Source organism: Acomys russatus, chromosome 19, assembly GCF_903995435.1.
Source record: "Acomys russatus chromosome 19, mAcoRus1.1, whole genome shotgun sequence".
Classification (NCBI taxonomy): domain Eukaryota; kingdom Metazoa; phylum Chordata; class Mammalia; order Rodentia; family Muridae; genus Acomys; species Acomys russatus.
In genome coordinates, this window is record NC_067155.1 from 14682650 (window position 1) to 14707894 (window position 25245).

Here is a 25245-nt window from a genome sequence, read left to right on the forward strand (position 1 = left end):
GGGATTAAAGGCTTTGGCCACCATTGCCCAATTCAGGAGACATTTTCTTAATTGAAGTTACTTTTTTTTTTTTTTTGAAGATTTATTTGTTTTATGTGAGGACTGTATCTGCACATACACCTACATGCCAGAAGAGGGCATCAGATCCCAGTATAGATAATTGTGAGCTACCATGTGGTTGCTGGGAATTGAACTCAGGACCTCTGGAAGAGCAGTCAGTGCTCTTACCCTCTGAGCCATCTCTCCAGCCCCAAAGTTACTTCTTTTACGTAACTCTAGCTTGTGTCAAGTTGACACACCAGCCAGTACAGCCTGTTATATTGACAGAGCTAAGGACATAATGAGTGACTCAGACTTGAGTGCCAACTACCTGATACTTCTGGAAACACAAGCTTTTCACAAATTGGGGGATTTTTGGATTGGGGAATATTTGCCTAGACTTTAGTAATAAAGTATCCTGAATCTGAAATCCATTACGTCCCACAACACAAAACATTTTAAATGATGTCATCACTCAGGAAATGGGTTTCAGAGCACTTTGGATTTGGGAATGAAGGCCTACCCAGGCATCATGAGTGTAGGAGTGTAGGAGGAGCTGGGCATTGCTAGCTGTCTCTACCACAAAGTCAGGACATTACTCCCAACATGGGCTGGCGCCCTCTCAGTCTGCAGTCTATGACTTCCCATTTCACAGGGATGAACCTAGTGACCCAGCTACAGAAAAGGCACCTAGGAGTTTTTGGGTTTTTTTTGCACCAGTGTTTTCATTTGCCCTACTCCATCCTTAGCCATCAAATGGGATGAATAGGTGTTCTGTCTTGTGTTGTCAACTTGACACAAAGTAGAGTCATCAGAGTAGAAGCTGCCTCAAATGAGAAAAATCCTCCATAAGGTCCAGCTGTAAGCCATTTTCTTAATTAGTGATCATTGTGGGAGGGCCACTGTTGATGGTGCTATCCCTGGGCGGATGGTCCTCGGTTGTATTAAAAAAAAAAAAAAAAAGCAGGCTGAGCAAGCTAGTAAACAGCACTCCTCCATGGCCTCAGCATGAGCTCATGCTTTCAGGTTCCAGCCCTGCTTGAGTTCCTGTCCTGACTTCCTTCATTAATGAGCAGAAATATGGCTGTATAAACCAAATAAACCCTTACCACCCCAACTTGCTTTTAGTTCATGGAGTGTCTTTCCACCAATAGCAACTCTACATAAGAATATAGGCACCTTGTAAACAGTTGCTCAGGTCCCAGTAACACTGCATATGAAGCTGAGGTGGCCTGTGTCTGCTGTCACAGGAGGCAGTGACATTCAGGGACGTGGCTGTGGTCTTCAGTGAGGAGGAGCTGGGGCTGCTGGATGCTGCCCAGAGGAAGCTGTACCATGACGTGATGCTGGAGACCTTCAGGAACCTTCTGTCAGTGGGTGAGGATGGTGCCCTGTGTCCCTTGGCGATGTCAGGAGTTCATGTGCGGTGTCTTAGTTGCACCTCACAGCTTTCCCTTTAGATATAGCATTGCCCTCTTTGCTTCAGCAACGTCCAACATTAGAAAGCCTTCCATGTTCCTCACAAGAACATCCCTCTCTCAACCTGCAACCTAGTTCCTCATCTTCTTTTTAACCACTGAAATTCACCATTCCCAGTGTTTCATGCAAGCCACCAAGCTGTGACTTAGAATTACTGCATTGTGTACTTCATTTGTTTTTGTTTTCAGCTTCAGAAGTTGTTCACTTCACCTTCATTTTTTTTTCCCCATCCTGATAGTTTGTACTCACGTCATTTTCTCGTTTCCTTGGGGGGACATGTCAGTGTTGCAGCCTTTCTTATTCCTCAGGGTTGCTTTTGGTTGTTGGGTGAGGTCTACCTTGTTTTTACAGCCCCTTTGAGGGCCTGGTGATCTTAGGTTGGAAAGCAGTTGTTTTAAGGAAAGCCACTTGATATCCTGCCCTTGTATTCTAACTTTTTTCCCCCAGAGATGCCCTTCCCTAATGAGCAAGCATGCTTTGAGTCTTGCCATCAAAACACTTTAACTGTCTTCTCATACTTTCCAAGCGAGCCTGTGTGCTAAAGTTATTCCAGTCTCCTCGTACACACATCTGTGCGTTCAAACACAGTGACGTCCTCGAGCCGGACATCGGCTTCTGGGCCTTTGTTGTTCCACGCAATCCCTGTATGCCTCCTACTTTCCCTCAGCCTCCAAAGCTCTCTGTGCCTTTCTAGCACACTTTCTTACCTTGGCTTCGAGTCGAGTGAACCAGATCAGTATTTATGTCACCTGCAGACAGGTTAGGTCCAGGCCTGTAGTATTTTCTCTGCTTTCTCGAGACCCATGTGTACTTTGGTCCACACCATCCCCCAGATAAAACTGCCCAGATGCTGAAAAGTGCTGCCTTCCCATTCTCCATCTGCGTAGCCACACAGGGGCAGAGTGAGACGGGTACTGAGCAGAGCCTGAAGGTGTCATTTAGCCTTTGCTCCTGGGCTCACACCAGGGTTCTCACCATGTCTAACGTGGCTTGCTCTTGAGCGCACACTCTTTGTTGTAGAATTTTGTTTCTTGGAGCTCTGAGACATTCTTCTTTGACTCTGGTCTCTAGTTCATGTTTCCATAGAGAACTGAGGACTCCACCCTTTGATGTCTCCATCCTTGCTGACATCAGCTTCTGTTCTCTATTCCTTCAGGAGGCCAGAGTCCAAACAAGATGGAGACTCTCCTCACAACAGAATTAAGGTGCCTTTCACTGGGGCGGCCTCCATGCAGGCAAGTGACAAGCCATGATGTCATCAGACTGGCCAAAACCCCAGAAGCTAAAATAACCACTCAGGAAAAGGGTTCTCACTTCCTGGAACAATGCCACTCCTCCTGCCTCAGGGGAGCAGAAGAGCTTAACCAGGCTTCTGAGGAGGATGGCTGTCTTGACAATACCAGCATTATTGAAAATCAGGAATTTCTGTCTGGGAGAGCTCAGAGGTCACATCTTAGCGGGAAACGGAACCATCCAAAACATTGTTTGCAGACTCTGGCAAAAAACAATCCAATGCTGTTGGCTCCAGGTGTTGACATTCTGAGTTGCATGTCCCACCAAGATAACAATATACTCTGTCAAAGAGACAAAGACCCCAGCAGCGGTGACTGTGGTGAAGTCATCTTTCCCACATCAGCCCTCACCCAGCATCGTGTTTACACAGAAAGGAAGGTCTCCCAGTGCAGCAAGGGCCAAGACGCCTTCACTGATAGTCCCAGTCTGCAACTTTATGAGCAAGACCTCTTAGGAAAGAAGTGTCCTGTTTCTAGTACACACGAAGACACCAGGCGTAGCTCCAGTGCCTGCAATCAACAAAGTGCTCATCCGGGAAAAAAGCTCTACTGGTGTCTAGAGTGTGGTAGGGATTTCAGTAAGAGGGCAAACCTTCAGGCTCACCAGAGAGTGCACACGGGGGAGAAGCCCTACCGGTGCCACAGCTGCGGGAAAGGCTTCAGCCACAGCTCAGATCTCAGGATCCACTGCCAAGTGCACACCGGAGAGAAGCCTTACAAGTGTGAGGTGTGTGGGAAGGGCTTCACACAGTGGTCACACCTCCCATTCCACAAGAGAATTCACACAGGTGAGAAGCCCTACCGTTGTGACAGCTGCGGGAAAGGCTTCAGCAGCAGCGCAGATTTCAACGTCCACTGCCAAGTGCACATGGGAGAGAAACCTTACAAGTGTGAGGTGTGTGGGAAGGGCTTCAGGCAGAGAGAACACCTCCAGATTCACAAGAGAATTCACACAGGAGAGAAGCCATATAAGTGTGGAGACTGTGGAAAATGCTTCAATTACAGTTCGAATCTTCATAAACACCAGAGAGTCCACCCTGAGAAGAAACCATACGAGTGCAACGAATGTGGGAATGGCTTCCCCTCAAAGTCCAGTCTCCGGAGCCATCAGCGTGTCCACATCGGAAAGAAGCCATATAAATGTGGAGAGTGCGGGAAGGGTTTCAGTTCAGGCTCACACTTCCGAAGGCACAAGCGAGAGCATACAAGACAGGAGCCATTTCGCTGCAGCGTGTGTGGGGAGGCCTTCAGTTGGAGATCGACTCTTAAAGCTCACCAGAGAGTTCACATTGGGGAAAAGCCATGCAGGTGTGATGTGTGTGGGACGCACTTCACCTCAGCCGTGAGCCTCCAGAGTCACCTGAGTGTCCACACAGGAGAGAAACCCTATGAATGTGAGGAGTGTGGGAAAGGCTTCATGCAGTGGGCACACCTCAAAATCCACAAGAGAACTCACACAGGAGGCAAGCCATACAAGTGTGGAGACTGTGGCAAATGCTTTGATTATAGCTCGAACCTCCACAGGCACCTTAGAGTCCACCCTGAGAAGAAACCATACAAATGCGATGAATGTGGGAAGGGCTTCCGTTCGAGTTCCAGATTTCAAAGCCATCAGCGGGTCCACAAAGGAGAGAAGCCATATAAATGTGAAACGTGTGGCAAGGGTTTCAGTTCAGGCTCACAATTCTGCAGCCACCAGCGGATCCACACAGGAGAGAAGCCGTATAAATGTGAAGAGTGCGGGAAGGGATTCAGTTCTGGATCAAAATTCCGAAGCCACCAGCGCGTCCACACAGGAGAGAAGCCATTTTCCTGCAATGTGTGTGGGAGGGGCTTCAGTTGGAGATCGACTTTTAAAGCACACCAGAGAGTTCACACCGGGGAAGAACCATGCAGGTGTGAAGTGTGTGGGAAACACTTCACCTCAAGCGTGAGCCTTCAGAGTCACCAGAGCGTCCACACAGGAGAGAAACCCTATGAATGTGAGGCGTGTGGGAAAGGCTTTAGTCATACCTCGCACCTCCAGGCCCACCAGAGGGTGCACACGGGGGAGAAGCCCTACAAGTGCGACACGTGCGGGAAAGCCTTCAGCCAGAGGTCAAATCTCCAAGTCCATCAGATAATTCACACCGGGGAGAAGCCGTTCAAGTGTGAGGAGTGTGGGAAGGGCTTCAGGTGGAGCACCGGGCTTTGCGCTCACAGGAGGGTCCACACGGGACAGAGACCTGTCAAATGTCAGTAGTGTGGGGAGGGCTTCAGTCAGGCTTCGTACTCCCACAAGCACCAGACAGTCCACACCGGGGAGAGGCCCTAAATCTGCAACATCTGCTGTAACACTTTCAGTCAGAAATCACATCTCATCTACCACCAGATGGTCCACACTGCAGGGAACCTCTAGATCTGTTCTGCTGTCAGGTGGGCTCCATGCTGCTGAGTTTTTTTTTTTTTTAAAGACAGGATTTCTCTGTCTTAGCCTTGACTGTCCTAGACTCACTTTGTAGACCAGGCTGGCCTCGAACTCACAGCGATCCGCCTGCCTCTGCCTCCCGAGTGCTGGGATTAAAGGCGTGCGCCACCACACCCAGCCATGCTGCTGATTTTTAAAATCTCCAAACCCACAATTTCAGAAGTCTTTTCAGGGTACTGTATTTTAAATTTTGCCCCGAGCTAATTCTCCTACTTGGCTCATTATGCAAAGAGAAGATGATATTTTAGAATGGATGCCATTAGCATACAAAGTAAAAAAAAATTAAAGACTTAATTTACAAAAGATTTCTTATTTAATTATAAAAGGAAGAAGTGCCAGTTGTTAGGAACAGACCCAACAGTAACAGTAGTGCCTTATACTAATGCTGAGATTACAACATTATAGGTAATCAATGTGTTGAGGCCTGCTCTTTGTAACATAGCTGAAGCCATTTTGTAATCAGCATCTATTTTTTGTATATAAGATGAAATTAAAGATTTTTTGTTTTGTTTTGTTTTTCGAGATAGAGTTTCTTTGTGTAACAGCTCTGGCTGTCCTGGACTCACTTGGTAGTCCAAACTGGCCTCAAACTCACAGAGATCCGCCTGCCTCTGCCTCCTGAGTGTTGGAGTTAAAGGCGTGCGCCACCATGCCTGACTGAAATCCTAGAAGTAGTTTATTCAAAGCTGACACTAATAAACCCCACCAGAAGGTCAAGTTTACCTACAATAACAGACTCTTTCAGAGAGTCATGTTAACCTCATATTTTTACTGTAATTTAGTGGTGGCATATCTCATGCTCTGTTATGTTATCTCTGCACTTGGCTGTACCCTGGAAGATCCTAACCACTGCCTTACTTCACTTGGGATGAGTCAGCCTAAAGGTCAGCTGAAAACACTTTGTCTAGTTGGCAAAATGTATTACAATGCATTACTGCCCTCTCCTTGTCTTCTGCACTTAGTTTTCCTATAAAAACACTGCCCTAAGAACAGGTTCATGTCACAGTTTGGCTCCTGAGTCCACTCTGTGTGCCTAGTGGACATTGGTCTTGGGGTATGTGTTCAATAAACCATCCATGTCTGACTGAGACCAGAGTCTGAGTGATTTTTTGCAGTTATTCCCGGGCTCCAACAGATGAAGATTGGCAAAGAGTTTGTCACACCTGTGTGGGAGAAATTAACAAGCATCCTAAAACTAAGTGCCTTCAGTTTATAAAATGACTAATTGGATTGTCCCCCATATAGTAAAAAGAACACCAGTTCCTGAAGTGCTTACATTTTACACTGATGCAAATAAGTTGGGAATACCTGGGCATAAGTTAAAGAAAATAGGAAAAGTAACTCAGTGCTTTAGTTTAAAAAAAAAAAAAAAAAATCAGAGTTGTGTGCCACTGTTACATGGTTATTAGATTTTCCTGAATCTTTTTATATAGTTACTGACTCAGTATGCAGAAAGTTGTTTTGCATATAGAAACTGCTAAACGTATTCAGGATGTTTCAAAATTAACCTCACTGTTCAACTACAAGTGATCAGAAATAGAAATCATCCATTGCATATAACACGTATTGTTACGTCCAAATTACAAGAGTCCCGAACATGGCACCAAAGAGCAGAGTCCAAATGGCATCGCAAGGAAGCCTATTACAGACTCGAGCCCTGGCCACACCTCCTATGCGCTGACACAGCAGATGCAGGGAAGCGGCCTCGAGTCTCAACTGAGAGGGTTTTATTTTTATAGGTTTTAGACAAATGGGTTTTACAATATTATGATTGGATGACATTTGGGCAGAAAAGCTGCAGGTAGGGAGTTACAAGCCATGGTGTTTTGTGGTTGAGTGTTAGATGTAGGGACAAGTTGACCTGTAGAAAAGATTGGTTGAAGCAGTCATAGGGGGTGTAAAAACTTTGGCCTGGCTTCTCCTAATTGGTTGTTGCTATGTACCAGACCACTTGCTGGACTTTCCCGAGGTGAGCTGATTATGTTGGTAGGGGAATTTTTCTGTTTAGACTACGTCGTGGTTTTTCTTGAAATCTGTGTTCAGCCCTTGGCCAGGTTTAACACAAAATGGAGTTTCTCTTTCAAAAGGAGGTTGTCTGCACCTGAAAGACCCCCAAAGGGAGACCCTCACTCAAGCCTCGGGATGGCGCGCACCCAAAGACACACAAACAACCGTCTTGCTGTAAACGCACGAGGTAGTTTATTGGCGGATCTCCGGGTCGACACGTATCTCATGCAGGAGACAGAGGGGTCGACCCAGAAGTTTGGAGTTTATATGGTCAAAGGTCGGGGGGAGCGGGAAGTTTTGGTGCGGCCACACACAATTGGTTGTTTCAAACATTTGAACATCAGCAAATTGCGTAGGCAGATCTGGGGTAAGGTCGGACTTAGTCACACGGGAGCAGTCCTCAGTTTCTGTCTTCCTCGGAACCCGAGGGTAGATGTTTATCTGAGCTAACAACACATCTGATTAAACTCTAACCTGGAACATTGTGTGCGGGCCTCAAGGGGGGATTAAGCAAACACCATAAGATCGGATGAGGGGTCTTGGCTCATTACTCACTCGACCATGCCCAGTACCTGTTTCTCTCAGGAATTTGTCCTTGTGTACCCTCCCTATCTTTTACGGCCAGCCGGTCCCTGGAACACTCAATAGGCCTTGGTCTCTTAGCTCCGCATTCTTTGTGACTTATCATCTGGGACCTTGGGCTAGCATACTTGCCGACCTGCACTTATGAGTTAGAGAGCTGAGAGCTCTGCTGTTCTGGTTTCTTTAATTGTAATTTAAAATTTTCCCTTTCACACCCTACAGTCTCAGATCCCATATGTGTTGGCTCTGTTTCTTAACAATTAGACTTTTTTATGCAACCCACCTATCCTATACAAGGGGGGGGGGAGTTAAAGTTAAACAAGAATAAACCTTCTAGTATCTGTTCCACTGAATGGATCCCTAGGTGTCTCTGGCCAGCACGCTGGTTGTCTCCCCATCCACGTATGCTTGTGCTCTGAACCTGCAACCCTCTCTTCTCCTCTCTGCCTGTGTCTCTCTCTAGGGTGCCATGGCTGGTCTCCCCTCCAGTTCCCTCTTCCCATTGATGTTCAATTAAAAACACAATAGCCTGGCAGGAGTTCCCAACCCAGGATGCCTTCACTTAGTCTGTCCCAAGGTGAATCTCAGTGGGGTATCCGTGGTGTTTCCAAGGGGCAGAGCCTGGGGCAAAGCCCGCCATGGCTGCTTTCACCTGGGACAAACAAAGCCTACAGTCCTTCTACACACATGGGTCTAACAGGTCTTCTGGCATAATGTAATGATGGAATTGATCAGCTATTGATAAGAAATGTGCTAGAAGCTTCAGAATTTCACAAGAAACGTCATGTTAGCAGTAAAGATTTAAAAAGGTATTTTGTGTCATTTGGAAACGAGCCAAGGAATTTACTAGAAACGTCCTGCTTGTTCTTTATAGAACCAAACTGCATTACCTGCAGGGAATAACCCAAAAGATCTCCAAAGAACTGAAAATTGGCATATGGATGTGTTTTATTTCTCTGAGTTGGGGAAATTAAATATGTGCACTATACCATAGACACATATTCAGGATTTCAATGGGAAACTGCTTTAAGTTCTAAAAAGCTGATCCTTAATTACAAATTTCTTCAGAGTTATGGCAATTGTGGGACTATGTCTACATATTAAAACTGACAATGCTCTAGCATATGTCTCTAGTAAAAAGAAGCAATTTTTTGCAAATCATAATATAAAGCATATTCCAGATGGCCTAAACTCAGCCATCGTAACAGTAACATTGCTAGGTAAGCCATGTGAGATTCCAGGTGGCTTGGCTAGCCAACATTACACTAGCATTGTTAAGCAAGTTAAGAATTGAAGGCCAAAGTTAAAATTCTGCTCTCAGAATTTACTGGCCCCCCCCCCCATCTCACTCTACTTGGGATTTACTACCTCAGACCCCCATTCACGTAAAAGGTCACCTCTTGTTAGCCTATCACTTGAGAGCTAACCACGGTTGCTGAGTTCTGCTTCTGTAAAGGGTATTTAAACCCTCTGCTTTTACAGAACGGGGTCTTCCATTTCCTCGGAAGTTGGCAGACCCTAGTGCATCGGCTTCATAGAATTCCTTTGTTTTTGCATCGACTCTGGACTCTGACTCTCAATTGGGCTTCCAGGAATAGACTCTGACGACCCGAGTCTTGCATATGGCGTTCCCATCGAGATCAGAAGCCCATTGAGGACCAGACTCCAGTCGAGGAATAAGAAATATCAGTACTGCCGCGGCTTGTCTTGTCTGTGTCTGTGTGCTTCTGTTACTCTCATTTTTAGTCTGAATCTAAATCTGGTTCACAAACAATCTGTCTGGGTTGAGGAAGCAACGTACGGGGAATCTCGTTGCCTAGGTTAAGGAGACAGTGTATGTGTCTCCGCCTAGGTCAAGGAAGCAACCGTGTTACCCTCATGTCTTTGCAAAAGTCGGGGTCCCCAGTGAGAGTTGCCGCCACCGGGAATAGTGTCCCTGCCTAGGTGAACTCAGAGGACGCTCTGTAAGTTCCAGGGTGAAATAGCCCCTCTCCAACCTGTGCGCAAGCGCTTTGCTCTTGACCAAGAGAGTACATACAAGACTCTGCTGGAAGGTCTGGGCAGCGCCAGGGGCAGGGGCGTGGCCTGGGTGTGGTTTTCCCTGCCTGTCTGTTATGCTGCGTCTGTGGCAGAGGCGTTGGCTCTGTGGTTTTTACCTGTGTGTGGTTTCTGTTGCACCCATGGCAGGGGCGTTGGTGGTCTGTCTGGGGTTTTTTGTTTTGTTTTGTTTTAGTTTCTGTTTTCTGCCGTGGCTGTGTCAAGGGTGCTGGTTTGTGATATATAGTGTTGATTGAAACTGATGGACAGAAAAAAAAAAAAAAAAAAAAAAAAAAGACAAACTACCTCAAGTTTGGGAGACAAAGCGAGTGGCTCCCGGAGTATGGCGGATGCCAATGTCTCACTACCTGTGTGCACCAGAAAGTCTGATTTTGTCGCTTGGTGCTTTGTTTCTTTCTTTCTTTTTTTTTGTCTTTGTGTGACTCTTGTGACTAAGAATCTTTTGTAGGAATTCCAGACCAGGTCTGGTTTTCTGATTCAGGCAGAGCCCGGTTACGGGATGGGCTGCTTGGAATTTGGTTTCTGGCAGAACGGAGCCTGCTGGTTCTCAGGACAGTGGCAGTTCAGAATTTTTTGTTCTTTTCTCTTGCCGTACCGGTCCATTTGTTTTGTCTTTCCATTTCCTTTGTAACATTCAGTTTGTGTTTCTGTGTGTTTGTAACCGTCTCAGTTCTAGAAATGCGCCAAGTCTCAAGCATGGCAACTTGAGTCTAGTGTCTCCCACCGCCCACTTGAATACTTGGCTCCTGCTGAGTCCTTGGTCAAGAGTCCCATCCTAAACACAAAAGGCCCTCCGGGGATCCCTGAGGCTATTATATCCTTGCTGGATTGGAACACCTGAGCCCTCAGCCAGCAGCGACTCGCCCTGCTCCCCACCTGCTTGTGCTTTCTGGCTTGAGTGTGCAGCGTTAGGAGAGGGGTGGAAACAGGATTGCTGAGGATTGCCTACTTCCCCCTGGTCTTTTAAAATGTCCCACCACTTGCGCTGAACCAAGATGACACTGAAACTGCAGAGTTTTGGAGGTAGCTGCTGTTTGGCCTTGGTGAAGGCTTTTTCCAGCTTGCAGTCTGGTTGCGAGCCTGGGCCCTCCAAACATGGTTTGTCTGCTTATAAAATGTATTAATGTATCTGGCAATATATGTTTGATTTTTAAATGTATAAATTTATTATGTTTTGCACTCCTTGCTTATAAATTACTGGTTATTAAAATGGTTAAGAAAAAAATTTCTTTAACATCTGTAACAAAATGGTTAACTTAAACTTTGTAAGAGTTGCCTTTGTAGTGTTTTCTTTATAAGAGTTCATCATGCTGTCTGCTCACAGACATTGGTACCATGGACTGAGGTATTGGTGTGATAGGACTGACCGGCCCTCTTTTTATTTTTATCTTTTTAGGAATGTGGATTTTAGGACTTTGGAAAGCAGTGCAATGCTTTAAGTGAAGCCTAATGGGACATATTAATAGAAAACCATGGAAGAAAGTGATTCTGGGGCTGATCTGAATTGTGGGGGCCTAGCTCAAAGGGTTACAAGGAAGATGAATTTCAGTATGTGACTTAGAGCTCTTGTCATGTTTTGGTGAAGAATGTGGCTCCTTTTTGCCCTTGTCTGAAGAGTCTGCCCGAGGCTAGTGTAAAGAGATTTAGATTAGTTGCGTTGGCAAAGGAAATCTCAAAACAACCTAGCTTAGGCTTTGCCCTGTGGTTCACTCTTACGAGGAGTGTTGTGATCAAGCATAAAAAGCTTAGAAAGGAAAAATACAAAATGTATGGTGCTAGTAATAATGGGGCAGGAGAACCTGGAGTGGAGGTCATATGTCCGAGGATATTAAATGGAATTAGGGGAGTGGTGATCTCATGTTGGGAACGGTCGGCCATATGGCCAATGTTCAGCCATCTTGTCAGAGCCCAAACCTTTAGGCTCCTATTTCTCCAGCAGTCTGTCATTTACCACAAACCAGCTGACCCTGTCGTGGTTCGGCAGTTAGACACCTGTTGTGGTTTATTGTGGGGGACGGTCATTCTAAAACCCCAGAGCTCATAGTGAGAGCTACTCCTTTCTGGCTATAAACTAGCTTTTCCAGGAAGACTACAGGTAACATCAGATTAAAGGCCAGCTGCCTGCGAGCAGCAGTTCCGGGAACTTTTTCCTGACTAACCAGATCTTTTACAACTTCTCTTTCTCTCTGGAATTTCTCCCTCTTCTGTGATTATATCAGCTGTAAAGGTAGACAGACACCTGCTGGAGCATTCCCGAGTTAGGTATCCATAGCAACCCTTGCTTATGCAAATACCCATGCCCCCCGCCCCCGTGCCTATAGAAACTCTGTGAAAATTATCAATAAAGGGGGCTTGATCAGAATCCAGACTTGCCCTCATTTCTTTGTGTCTCCTGTACCCCCACTTGTCTGCCCCCTCCACAGGTACCCATTAAAGACCCCGCAGGCCAGGTCAACCTCAGAGCAAGATCCCACCCATTGAAGGCGACTGTTTATGCATTTGTGGTTGGAGAAGGCATAGTTACATCATGTGAGGCATTACTATGCCCTATTTGTTGTTTTCATTTGGACGTTTAGTCTGGAATGGACCCCGATACAAAAATGGGGAACGCACACCTGGGACCCATATCTTGAGTCTTTAAGACACACGTGCTTGTGCTTTTGATGCAGATCTTGAGGCATGGTGGCCATGAAAGGCTTAGGTGGAACTTTAATCCCAGCACCCAGGAGATAGAGATAGAGAGAGAGGCATGTAGATTTCTGAGTCTAAAGTCAGAAGGATTTCTAAGACAGGCAAGTGTAGGCAGTAACAGGATAGGCAAGCTCAGGCAGCAAAGGAAGCCATCAAAAATAGAAAACTAGTGAAGATGCAATATAACCAAAGTGGGTGAGGAAAAACCAGTGTTGACTGCACTGTCACTTCCTCATAAGAAGCGCCTCTTTGTAGCTTCTGTGTGGAGCTACACATACATAAAGAAGAAAAAGGCCCTGTAAGTAATACTCATCCCAAACCCTGCATTCATATGGATTCTTACTCCTCAGTAATCCTGTAAGGGGTCTTCAGTCAGTTTCCTGAAGGCAAGGGGCTTAATATCACATCTGAAGTGTGGGACCTGCCCTACTAAGCACATATAGGTGCTTTGCACAGTATAGCAACTCTATACTGCATGACTTTAGTATTTGTACTTAAGAGACTAAGACAACGCTTTAAAAAATTCTTAATTATCAGCCTAATAAGCAGACATGAAACAAATGCAATTGGAATTTTGGGCCCTGAATTCATTGGTGACAGGGTTTTTACTGTAACAAATAATGCAAACGGTCGTTTCTTTCAAAGTATTTCCTGGTAGGAAAAAAGTTCTCAGTAAACTTGGATTGTTAATTCAATTATTAATTAACCTCCTTTCCTTCTAGTCTTAGGTCAGATTGTGTTCCCTGACCCAGGAGTCTCTCTTGCTTATACCCTATATTCTAGACTGATTTGTGCTGCTCACACCGATTCTGTATCTCAGATACAAATACAAGGTTGTATCTCAGATAAAGAACAGAGCTCCAGGACTCTGAAGGCCAAGGGTCAAGCAGGGTCTTATTATGTCATCTTGACAGCAGGGTGTGTGCAGAAATGATATAAGGAGGGCTGGAGATCCTGGCGTCCACAAGGTGGCTCATGACATCTGTAACACTAGTTCCAGAGCATCTGATGCCCTCTTCACACCTTGCTTAGAATCTACCAGGGCATGGCTCATCAGTAGAGCATGCACAAAGTCCTGGGTTCAAGGCCAATATTATCTTGAGAAGAAAATTCTTGTAACTGGAGAGAGGGCTCAGTGGTGAAGAGCTCTTGACGCTCTGGTAGAGGACTCATGTCCTTTCCCAGTGACCACACTGAGTGGATCACAACCTGCTTGTAAGTCCAGTTCCAGGATCTTACACCCTCTTCTGGCCTCTGAAGGCTGCATGAAAAGTAAATTAAGAAGAAAAAAATTCTTCCTTGAGTTCTACTGGTGTTAAGTTGTAATCTAAAGTCGGGTTTTAGGAACGGAATAACTCTCTGTAGCTGTGGGTGGGAGATCAGTGTCCATTGATGGAAATTACAGAGCTAAGCATTAGAATATCCAAAGGAAAAAACTTGAACACTAATTAAGTGGGCTCAACAATATATAGGCAGTGGAAGACAAAATGAGTGAACTGGCAGACAACATGATAGAAATTACTCAATCCAAACACAGAAAAAGAATAGCTTGAAAATGTATTGTCAAACCACAGGTGATGGCAAGGTTTTGGGACACTACAGGGGCAGAGGCCAGTGGATCTCAAGGCCACCATGGTCTACGGAGCAGGAAAACTACAAAACAACAACAACAACAACAAGAACAACAACGTATTCTTGGCGTCTCAGAAATGAACAAACCGAAAAGCAACATAGGAACGCGAGCTTCCAAAGAGGGAATTGACCTTCCTACTTAAAATAACTTGGGACTTATCGTCCCCACCCCCTTAAGGTTCTGGAGAATGTAGTCCCGGAAACGCACCGGAGTATGCGCTTCCTCTGATGCATTCTGGGAACTGTAGTTTTGGCGCCAGCGGTGGCTGAGGTCGGTTCCGCTCCCAGGTAGCAAGTCTCCCTAGGAGTGTTTATAGTGAGGTGAGAGCTTGAGGTGTCCTCCCAGAGCCCTTCGTGTGCACTCCTGCTCCAGGTGTCTCCCCTCGGGGATCGAGTCTGCGGCCCGGGGAGAAGCGGGGCGGCGGGGGCGGCGGCCGACTCCTCTCTGCTGGGCTCTGCCTGAGGCGGCGCTGCCCGGGATTCCTGGACCATCTCAGCTGCTTGTGGAGCCCCCGGGAGAGTCTGGCTTCCCAGGGAGCCTGGAGAGGAGCTGTGGGGACGGAGGCCGGTGCCCTGACGCCTTAAGTGGTGTGCAGCGCTGGTTTTTTAAATGCAATATATATATATATTGCATATATATATATATATATTGCATTTATTCACTCAGAGAGGGGGGCCGTGCCCCAGCTTGTGTAAAGAGTAGAGGTAAGAAGTAAACGTGTAAAAGTAGGGTCACTTCTTGCACCGTGTGGTGTCCAAAGCCTTGAACTCAGGCGGTCAGGCTGGGCTGCAGTCGCCTTTACACGCAAAGCCATCTCTCAGGGCCAAACTCCCCTTTCCTTAGAGAGGGTTTAGGTTTTTATTGGCCATTATCTTCATGCAAGTGGGAAAAGAGACTTTGTGGAGGTTCTTTCGGATGAGCTAAGATTACCAGAATTTAAACCGTTTAAAGCAAGAGACAGTGGGAGAATTTCACTCCTATGTACGGAAACAATTATATGTGAGGTAACCTTGACAATTAGCAGACCCTTCTGAGGGTGGTGGTCAGTCATGACGCAGCGTTCATAATACAGTTTAGAGTTTCTTAAAATTTGGTTTTCTAGGAAGCCCAAGACCACAACAGCTTTGTGAAGGTAAGAGCATTCCGTACCTCTGAACCTGGTGTAAATACAGAATGTGGGCTTTCCTAACCCTCTGCTGTGAGTGAGCTGAGGCAAGGACAGCTTGGTAACCTGCAGGCTGACACTCCCGGTTAACAGGAAGTGGGTAGAAAAGCCAGGTCTGGGCGCACAGACTTGGAATGGCAGAGCTTGGGGCTGATGGGAAGGCTGAGGCAGCCATGTGGACTGACTGTCCTAGTGATGCTCTCATGACGCCCTTCCTCCCCCCACCTTGCTTCCCAGAGCTCTGCCTTGTGTCAAAGAGAAGAAGAGAGCAATGACCAAGTCACAGGTAAGCCGGGGCTTCCCCCACTCCCCCCAGTGCTAGGGACTGAAAACAGGACCCCGCATGCTGGGCAAGCACTGTGCAGCTGAGCCACACTGGACTACGTGACAGTTTGAGGGTGTGAGGGGGTGATGGTGAGAAAAAGATTTGGTGGGAGGAAGGATAAGAGAGGATAGTATAGTGGGGAACATGTGCTCAAAATGCATTGCACATGTTAAATATAACGTGTAAATAGATTATGAAATAGAGAAAATGGGCTGGAGTGATGAGTCTCTTGTTTATGGAACTCTGTGGAAACAGACAGATCCCTGGTGCTCACTGGCAGTCATCCTAGCCTCGTGGGCAAGTTCCTGGCCACTGAGAGATCCTGACTCAAAAACAAACATGGCCAGTACCTGAGGAAGGACACCAGAGATTGCCCTCTAGCCTCTACCTGTATGTGGACACTCATGTGCATAAGTACACTCACATGCATGCACACAGGTGTACACACGTGCACAGAAGACTGGTCAGCCTCACTTCCTGCATTTGGCGTCCTGAGCACTCATATCCTGAGTAACCAGGGAGGGTCTGGCTGTCACCATCTGCTCGGCTTCCGGGGTTGACCAAACTCCGGTAATGAAGACAGGCTGGGATGGAATGAGCCGTGTGCTCTGATGGAGGCGTACCAGCAGCCTGGAGACTCAGTGCTCTTATTATACTCCACTGCACGTCCAGGAAGCACGAGTCAGTAAATTTAACATGAATACTGATGCAAAGGGTACATTTGACATGGTGGTCAGCCAAGCTCTCCAGCTGTCCAGTACTGTCAGTTCTGGGGAGTAAATACTTCTTGTGCTAATGACATTGGTGATTTTCACAGTTAATTTGTAGAATTTGTAGGTGCTAAGGGTCCCTGATTGTCCGTATTCTGGCCTAAAATGGACACTTTTAAAAACCTTGGGTACTTTGGTAAGTGAAGTAGCAGTGTTTTCTGAAACTTTAACCTTCGTAAACTTATAGATGGTGCATTTAAAATTATATATACATATATTAATTATATAAAACATATCAATATCAGTCTTTATGGAACACTACTGGCCACGAATGGCATAACAGACAATGATGACAGTGTTGTTGGACATATATTGACCGCTTAGTGCATATCATACAGTGTCCTAGGTCCTTTCTGTGGTCTCATTTAATATCTTCAGGGATATTGTGATGTAGATAATGTTACACTGATGGGGAAACTGAGGCACTGAGAAGTTGCCCAGGCTCATCAGGCCAGTGCCTTGAAATGTCAAACAAGGTCCTTAAGGTTTCCAGAGCTGGTGCTTCCTACCCATGACCCTGCACGCCATTGCTGTTGGCTGAGATGTGTGCCTGAGAACATGCAATGTGCTTCATGTCTGTTCTAGAAAGTTCCTGAACGCCTGTGTCTTAATCAGGGTTTCATTTTTCATTTTCCACTCCAAGTTCTGGAATGGTGCCATTCCTGGGCTGGTAGTCCTGAGTTATGTAAGAAAGCAGACTGAGGAGGCCATGATGAGCAAGCCAGTCAGTAACACCGCTCTGTGGCCTCTGCATCAGTTCCCGCCTCCAGGTTCCAGGCCTGCTTGAGTTCCTGTCCTGACTTCCTTCAATAATATATGGGAAGATGGAAATATAAGCTAAATACACCCTTCCCTTCCCACCTTGCAATAGAAACCCTCAACTAATACAGCAGGCTCTGTGTAAACAGTTGCACAGATCTTAGTGACATTGGGTATAAACTGAGGTGGCATGTGTTTGCTGTCACAGGAGGCAGTGACATTCATGGATGTGGCCGTGTTCTTCAGTGAGGAGGAGCTGGGGCTGCTGGATGTTGCCCAGAGGAAGCTGTACCATGACGTGATGCTGGAGAACTTCAGGAACCTTCTGTCAGTGGGTAAGGATGAGGGTCTGAGTCCTTTGGCAATGGCAGAAGTTCACATCCGAAGTCTTGGTTACACTCCACTGCTTTACTTTTAGGTTTATTTATTTTGTTATATAATTTGTTTGCTTTTTGAAATTGGGTATTTTATTATATGTATGCCATGGACCGTCTCAGTGGGTATAGGCCCTTGGGACAAGAGTTCTCTTTTTATTTTAGGGCTGAGGGCTTGCCCCTCATCCAGTTTTTTGTCTTCCCATATGTAAAGGGAATCTCATCTTGTGAAACTTTGATATACACTCATGTTTTTAATGTTTTTCTTTCTTACACTGAGGACACAACCCCAGAGGCTTGTTTATCTTATTGGAGGTCTGCTTTTTCTTGGTGCAGTCATGACTAATGTGACCCTCTTTACCATAAGAAAAGTATGAACTTTTTTGGTTGTTACTTCCTTTTAAGTTTTGAAGGTGCAGAAATGTTTCCCTTACAAAGCTACAGCGTAGGCCATACCCTGGACCTATCGTGGTAGGAGCATATATATGTATTTTAATGTAATGTTGCACAGTCCCTGTTTTTCTAATTGGTCTGATTAGTTCCTGGCAGAGAATATTGCCATTTTTCCATGTAAGTTGTTTTAAAAAGATGTCTTATTTATGCTTCGTTCCTCCAGGAACCAGGGACTAACATACAACAAAATAAATCATAAAATGTTGTCAAACTCTTTTTTTGAGGTTTTAACGTTTCTGCCTTCTAACATATGACTCAATACTGCCAGGGACATGCTCCTGTTCTTGAACTGTGAATGCCCCATGATTCTTCCCTACTTGCCTTCTTAGCTCAGTCTTCGTAGTAGTGTCTGCAGCGCTCTTGGCAAGGTCCTTATCTTTGTCTGATAAAGTACATAAGAAAAAGGAGAGAAAGCTTTCCTTACTTCGAGCCCCACGTTGGGCGCCATCTCCCGTGGACCTTCTCAGTCGGGTATAGGTCCTTAGGAACGGAGGTTCTGGAAGCATCAGTGGACAAAGATAGGCCAAGTTACAAACAGAGAGACCTAGGGGTAGTGTTTGAATCTGACTGTATTTTGTAGGCAAGCAAGCTAGGTTTTTATACACTTTTTTTTTGGAACGGGGCGTGTTTTTCTGGTTACATTTTTTGTCATGCTATTTAAAGTACAGCATGTGGAGTAATAACGTTGTCATCGATCTTGAATCATCATTCCTAAGCCATTAGCTTGTATCAGTACACATGTGTTCTCTCTATCAAAGGTCAGTGTTTTCTCATTATGTCAAACATCTGTGTGTCAAGACAGTTTTTTCTTAGCTCTTTTTGTTACTATATGGATCTTTCTTAAACACTTTATTTGTAAGTCATAATGTAAACTGTGATTAATCCTTAGCCATATTTTTATCAACAAGTGGAGTGGAACTTGGTGGTAAAACTCTGGGCCTGAATGATCCCCTTGGCTTTAGTCTCAAGTTAGGGCATTTTATAGCAACAGAGTTATGTTTGGAGAGTAGAGAAAAAACAAAGGCAGAATGTTCCAAAAACAAGAAAGCTGCAATCAGTTACTCCTGGCAGGAATATCAGACCCATTCCAGGAGGCTCTCCCTGGGCCGGGGTCGTCGACTCGGGTTGGGCAGTATCGTTTGTCACACAGACTCCACTGGAGACGTCGTGGCATATATATATTTGAGAATTTTGTGTGTATGCATGTCTGTGTGCTGCATATTTCATCATGCACACAGTGGCAGGAAGAAGACATCAGATTCCCTGGGTCTGGAGTAACAAATGGCTGTGAGCCACTATACGGGTGCTGCAAACCCAACCTGTATTCTCTGAAAAAGCAGTCACTTATCTCAATCGCCGAGTCATCTCTCCAGCCTCCGCTTTGCTTCTTTTTGCTTTTTGGAAATAGGGTTTCTCTTTGTAACAGAGCCCTGGCTGTCCTGGACACGCTTTGTCGAGGCTGGCCTTGAAGTTACAGAGATCCACCTGACTCTCCCTCCTAAGTGCTGGGATTAAAGGTGTGTGCCAAAATGCCCACCCACATTATTTTTAAAACTGCATTGAACACATAAATGCTGTGCTGTAAACAAGAAAATAAACATTTCTTTCTGAGTGTGAGATTTTGTGTGTGTGTGTGTGTGTGTTAATCATTGTTGTGACCATGGCAGCTCTTATAAAGGAAAGCATTTAATTGGGGCTTGTTGACTGTTTCTGATGCTTAGTCCATTATCATCATGTGCAGATCATAGCATCTTGCAGGCAGATGTGGTAGCAGAGTTCCACATCTGGATCTGCAGGCAGCAGGAAGAGAGAGACACTGGGCCTGGCTTGAGTATTTGGAACTCCAAAGCCCACCCTTGTTGACTCACTTCCCTCCAAAAGGCCACACCTCCTGTCCCTGTTAAGCCTCACCACTTCCCTATGGACCAAGCATTCAAACATATGAGCCTAGGGTCCACTCTTATCCAGAGCACCATATCCCACCCCCTGGTCCCCATAGTCTTTTAGCTAGATCAGTGTGCACCGTGCCTCCAGTCCAACCACACAAGTCCCCATAGTCTGTCACAGTCTCCACTCTGGTTAAAAGTCCAAAAGTTCAAAGTCTCTTCTGAGACTCATGCAGTCTCTTATGTAAACCCCTGTTAAAGTCAGAATCAGTTAAGAAGACCACAGAATCCAACATGCAGTGGCGCAGAATATACCACTCTAACAGGGAGGAAGGGGAGCACAGCGAGAAAACACTGAACCAAAACAAGAAGAAAACAAGGAAGGCAAACTCCAAACTCTGTATCTCCATGTTCGACGTCAAAGTGCTCTTTGGGTCTCTACCTTCTTTCAGCTTTGTTGACTGCAGCACACTCCTTTCTCCTGGGCTGGTTCCAGTCCATGTTACCAGCTTGTCATGCCAGGTATCGCATGCCTCTGACATCTCTTAACTTCTTGGGGTCTCCAACGCAGTGCTGGTTTCACCTTCACACCTTCACACAATGGCCTCTCTGGTCAACCCTGCCACATGCCTGTCCTCAGCAGCTTTCCTTAGCTGCAGGGAGTTTCCACAACCCCTTGCTTGTGTCCTTGACCCAGACAGGTAAGCGCATCTACCTCATGCCCAGAACTACTGCTTCTCCTCCTGTGTGGGGTGCTTCCTCTTCTCATAACTAAAGTGTGCAACTGTGCTGCTCCCTGTCTCAGACCACTGGCCTCCCATTTCACTCAGTAAAATCACATTGTTTTCAATTTATTGATCTGTGGCAAGGTCTTGCTGTGTAGCCAGGGTTGCCCAGAAATTTATGATCGTCCTGCCTCAGTATGCCAAGCAGTAGGGGTGACAGGCTTCATCCACTGTGCCTGACTGGAACTCCATCTTCCTAGGGCCTCACACTCCAGCTTTGCTGATAATTATTTATTTATTTTGGCTTTTGTTTTTGTGTCTCAGCTGTTGCCACTTACTTCTCTCTGGCCAGAGTGCTCTTCTCTGATGAAGTGCTGTATATTCTCTCTCTTCCTCTCACCCTCCCTGCCCCTGTTGGTCTGTGGGAAGGAGTGTAAGCTTTGTCACAGGTGAAAGCAGTCTTGGCGGGCTTTGCCCTTGGACACTCCACAGATACTCCCTGAGATTAACCTTGAGATAGACTGGTGGAGCCCTCCTGGGCCTGGAATTCAGGAAAGGAACTGAGGGACACCACATGGACTATTGTGTTTCTAATCGACCTTCAATGGGAGAAGGAGACTGCCCCTTGCACATGACAGACAGGCAGGCGAGGAGGACAGAGAGGAGCAGCAGGTTCAGACCGGGCTTGAGCGCACATGGATCGGGAAGAGGATAAGTGAACAGGCCAGACCAGTGCGCAGGCCAGAGACAGTGCGCAGGCTAGGGACCCATCCTGTGGAACGGATACCGGAAGGTTCACTCTTGTTTCCCATTAACCTTTTTCCCCTTTTGTGTGAGCTAGTTGGGTTGTATAATAAAGTTTAATTGTTAAAAAACAGAGCCAACATTGGTCTGCATGGGAGTCCACACAGGCTCCGCTCTGAGAGACAGCTTTATATTCCGCACTTGCCTCTGCTGGTGTCTTAGCACCTCGAGAACTGTTTCCATGGATTTAGTTTTGGTTGTGGTGACACATACCAAAACCCCCAGTGTTTGCATACTGTCAGCAATCGCTTCATGAAACCATGTGCAGTTGCAGTGACATCCATCCCCTGCGAGCTTTTCTGTGTTCCCCGTAAGAACATCTCTCTCTCTCTCTCTCTCTCTCTCTCTCTCTCTCTCTCTCTCTCTCTCTCTCTCTCTCTCTCGCAACCCCGTTGCACTCTCTCTCTATTTCTCCCACTGACATTAGCCGGTCTCGATGTATCGATCAACCCAGCAGGCGGTGACCCAGGATCATTGGGTTTTCTACTTCACTTATTTGCTTTTTCAGCTGCAGAAGTTCACCTTCATTATTTCCCATTCTGATAGTTTGTTTTTGGGTCATCTCCTCATTTCCTTGGGGGACCTGTGGGTAGTGTTGCTCCTTTTGTGAGCCCGGTGATCTCAAGTTGGAACGTAGATGGTTGACGGAAACCCACTCACCAATTCCCTTGCGTTCTGCCTTCTCCCCCAGAGAAGCCCTTCCCCAGTCAGCAGGTGAGTTTTGAGTCTTGCTATCTAAAGGCTTTACCTCCCTTCTTGTAGTTTCCAAGCAAACTTGTGTGTTGAAGTTATTCCAGTCTCCTCATACACACCTGTGCTCTCCAACACATTGACTTCCTCCAGCTGGATATTGGCCTCTGGGCCTTTGCTGTTTCCGACAATCCCCTGTAAGTGTCTTCTCTCTCCCTCAGCTCCTACGTCCCCTGATGCTTCTCATTACGCTCTCTCATCTTGGTTCCCAGTCAGGTGAGCCAGATTGGTCTTCCTGTCACCCACAGATGGGTTAGGACCAGGCAGGTCTGGTTTTCTCTGCTCTGTCTAGCCTAAGGGAGGAGTCACACCCATGTGTACTTCAGTCAATACCATCCCTCCATTAAAAATGCCCAGATGCTGAAAGTGCTTCCGGCCCATGATCTGTCCATACAGCTAAACAGGGGTGCACTGATGCAAGGACTCAGCCGAGGGTGAAGGTGACCTTGAACTTTAGCTTCTGAAACCACCTCAGATGCCCATGTGGTCAGATATGGCTTGCTCTTGAGTGTGCACTTTCTTGTAAATCCTCAGAGCTCTCTGAGGTTCATTTTTTGTCACTGGTGTCTAGTTAATGTTTCCAGAGAGAAATGAGGACTCAGATCTTCGATGTCCCTATCCTTGCTGATATAACCTACTCTCTTTCCCTTCAGGAGACCAGAGTCCAAACAAGATTGAGACTCTTCATGCAACAGGCTGCCTTTCACTGGGGTGGCCTCCATGCTGGCAAATGACAAGCCATGATGTCCTCAAGCTGGCCAGAACTCCAGAAGCTGAAATAAACACTCAAGGAAAGGGTTCTTACTTCTTGGAGCAATGTCACTCCTCCTGCCACACAGGAGCAGAAGAGCTTCCCTGGGCCTCCACGAATGGTACCTGTCTTAAGGGTCTCACAAGTGACTATTGCAGCAATACCAAAAGTCAAGAATTTCTATCTGGAAGAGCTCAGAGTTCTTGGAGTAAAACACACCTTAGTGAGAGATGGATCCATCAGCAGAATTGCCCACAGACTCAACTGAAAAACAAGCCACAACTGTTAGCTCCAGGAGTTGACATTCTGAGTTGCATTTTCCACAGTGATAAAAATATGCAGCATAAAAGAGACAAAGCCCACAGCAGAGGTGACTGTGATAAAGTCATCTTTCCTGAGTCACCCCTCACCCGACATCATGTTTACACAGAATGGAAGGCCTACCAATGCAGCAAGGGCCAGGAAGCCTTCACTGACAGCCCCAGTCTGGAACTCTCTCAGCAGGTCCTCTTAGGAAAGGAGTCCCCTATACACAGTACAACACATGAACACAGTGGGCATAGCTCCAGTGTCCCAAATCAACAAAGAGCTCATCCAGTAAAAAAGTGCTACTGGTGTCACGAGTGTGGCAAGGGTTTCAGTCAAAGCTCAAAATTTCAGACTCACCAGAGAGTGCACACGGGGGAGAAGCCGTGCACCTGCCCTGAGTGTGGGAAGAGCTTTAACCAGACCTCACACCTGTATGCTCACCTGCCCATCCACTCAGTCGAGAAGCCCTACAGGTGCGACAGCTGTGGGAAAGGCTTCAGCCGCAGCTCAGATCTCAGTATCCACTGTCGAGTGCACACCGGAGAGAAACCTTATAAGTGCGACTTGTGTGGGAAGGGCTTCACACAGTGGGCGCACCTTCAGGTCCACAAGAGAACTCACACAGGTGAAAAGCCATATAAGTGCGGAGACTGTGGCAAACACTTCAGCTGTAGCTCAAACCTTCACGCCCATGAGAGAGTCCACACTGAGGAGAAACCATACAAGTGCAGTGAGTGTGGCAAGTGCTTCAGCTTGAATACCAACCTCCAGAGCCACCAGCGGGTCCACACAGGGGAGAAGCCATATAAATGTGATGAGTGTGGGAAGGGGTTCAGTTCAGTCTCAAGCTTCCAAAGTCACCAGCGGGTCCACACGGGAGAGAAGCCGTTTCGCTGCGACGTGTGTGGGAAAAGCTTCAGTCAGAGCTCGTATTTTCAAGAGCACCAGAGAATTCACACCGGGGAAAAACCATACAGATGTGACGTGTGTGGGAAGTACTTCAGAAATACCTCAATCCTTCACACCCACCAGAGAGTCCACACTGGAGAGAAATCCTATATTTGCCAGGAGTGTGGCAAAGGCTTCAGTCACGCCTCAAGTCTGCAGGTTCATCAGAGACTCCATACTGGGGAGAAGCCATTCAAATGCAATGTGTGCCAGAAGCGGTTCAGTCAGGCCTCCAACCTCCAGGCCCATCAGAGGGTGCACACGGGAGAGAAGCCATACAAATGTGACACGTGTGGAAAAGCCTTCAGCCAGAGGTCCTATGTCCAAGTCCATCAGATAATTCACACCAGGGAGAAACCATTCAAGTGTGAGGAGTGTGGGAAGGAGTTCAGATGGAGCTCAGCACTTAGTGCTCACAGGAGGGTCCACCCAGGACAGAAACCTTACTTGTGTCCACAGTGTGGGAAGGGCTTCAGTCAGAGGTCACATCTAACCTACCACCAGAGGGTCCACACTGCAGGGAACCTCTAGGTTTGTTTTGCTGTCAGGTGGGCTCCATGCTGCTGACTGTTAAAAGCTGTCCCAAAAGCCAGAGGCTGCATAAGACTTCACAGGGAACTGTATTTTGGTTATTTTGCTCTCAAGTCGTTCTCCTGGACACACTACGCTAAGCGGAGATAATATTTTAGAATGAATCTTCTTAGCACACTAATAAAGTTAAAATTTAAAGACTTACAGAAACTGGGCGTGGTGGAACAAGTCTTTAATCATAGCACTCGGGAGGCAGAGGCAGGTCAACATAGCGAGTCCAGGACAGCCAAGGCTACACAGAGAAACCCTGTCTCAAAAAACAAACAAAAACAAAACAAAACAAAAAAAGAAAAGAAAAGAAAGAAAAGAAAGAAAGAAAAGGTTTCTGATTTAATTATAAAATTAAGGATTGTCAATGGTCAGGAACAGAAATTGCAGTGCCTCATA

The 25245-nt window shown here is 46.4% G+C and overlaps 4 protein-coding genes and 1 pseudogene across 5 annotated transcripts in view; 3 read left to right on the forward strand and 2 right to left on the reverse strand.

The window, feature by feature from the left end:
- LOC127203712 (zinc finger protein 235-like) overlaps positions 1 to 25245 on the reverse strand; it is a 301721-nt gene that overhangs the window by 62919 nt on the left and 213557 nt on the right. The window lies entirely within an intron of this gene.
- LOC127203721 (zinc finger protein 235-like) overlaps positions 1 to 25245 on the reverse strand; it is a 190191-nt pseudogene that overhangs the window by 36326 nt on the left and 128620 nt on the right.
- LOC127202939 (zinc finger protein 112-like) overlaps positions 1 to 25245 on the forward strand; it is a 55974-nt gene that overhangs the window by 17353 nt on the left and 13376 nt on the right. Inside the window, exons 4-5 of the mRNA XM_051161782.1 lie at positions 3692 to 4907; positions 24582 to 24789. Coding sequence (XP_051017739.1) covers positions 3692 to 4907; positions 24582 to 24789 — 1424 coding nt within the window. The remainder of the gene's footprint in view (positions 1 to 3691; positions 4908 to 24581; positions 24790 to 25245) is intronic.
- Positions 15416 to 25245, forward strand: part of LOC127203716 (zinc finger protein 235-like) — a 104821-nt gene continuing 94991 nt past the window's right edge. Inside the window, exon 1 of the mRNA XM_051162565.1 lies at positions 15416 to 15526. The gene's annotated coding sequence lies outside the window, so the exon portion shown is untranslated. The remainder of the gene's footprint in view (positions 15527 to 25245) is intronic.
- The window catches only part of LOC127203715 (zinc finger protein 235-like), a 176407-nt gene continuing 166580 nt past the window's right edge, over positions 15419 to 25245 (forward strand). Inside the window, exon 1 of the mRNA XM_051162563.1 lies at positions 15419 to 15526. The gene's annotated coding sequence lies outside the window, so the exon portion shown is untranslated. The remainder of the gene's footprint in view (positions 15527 to 25245) is intronic.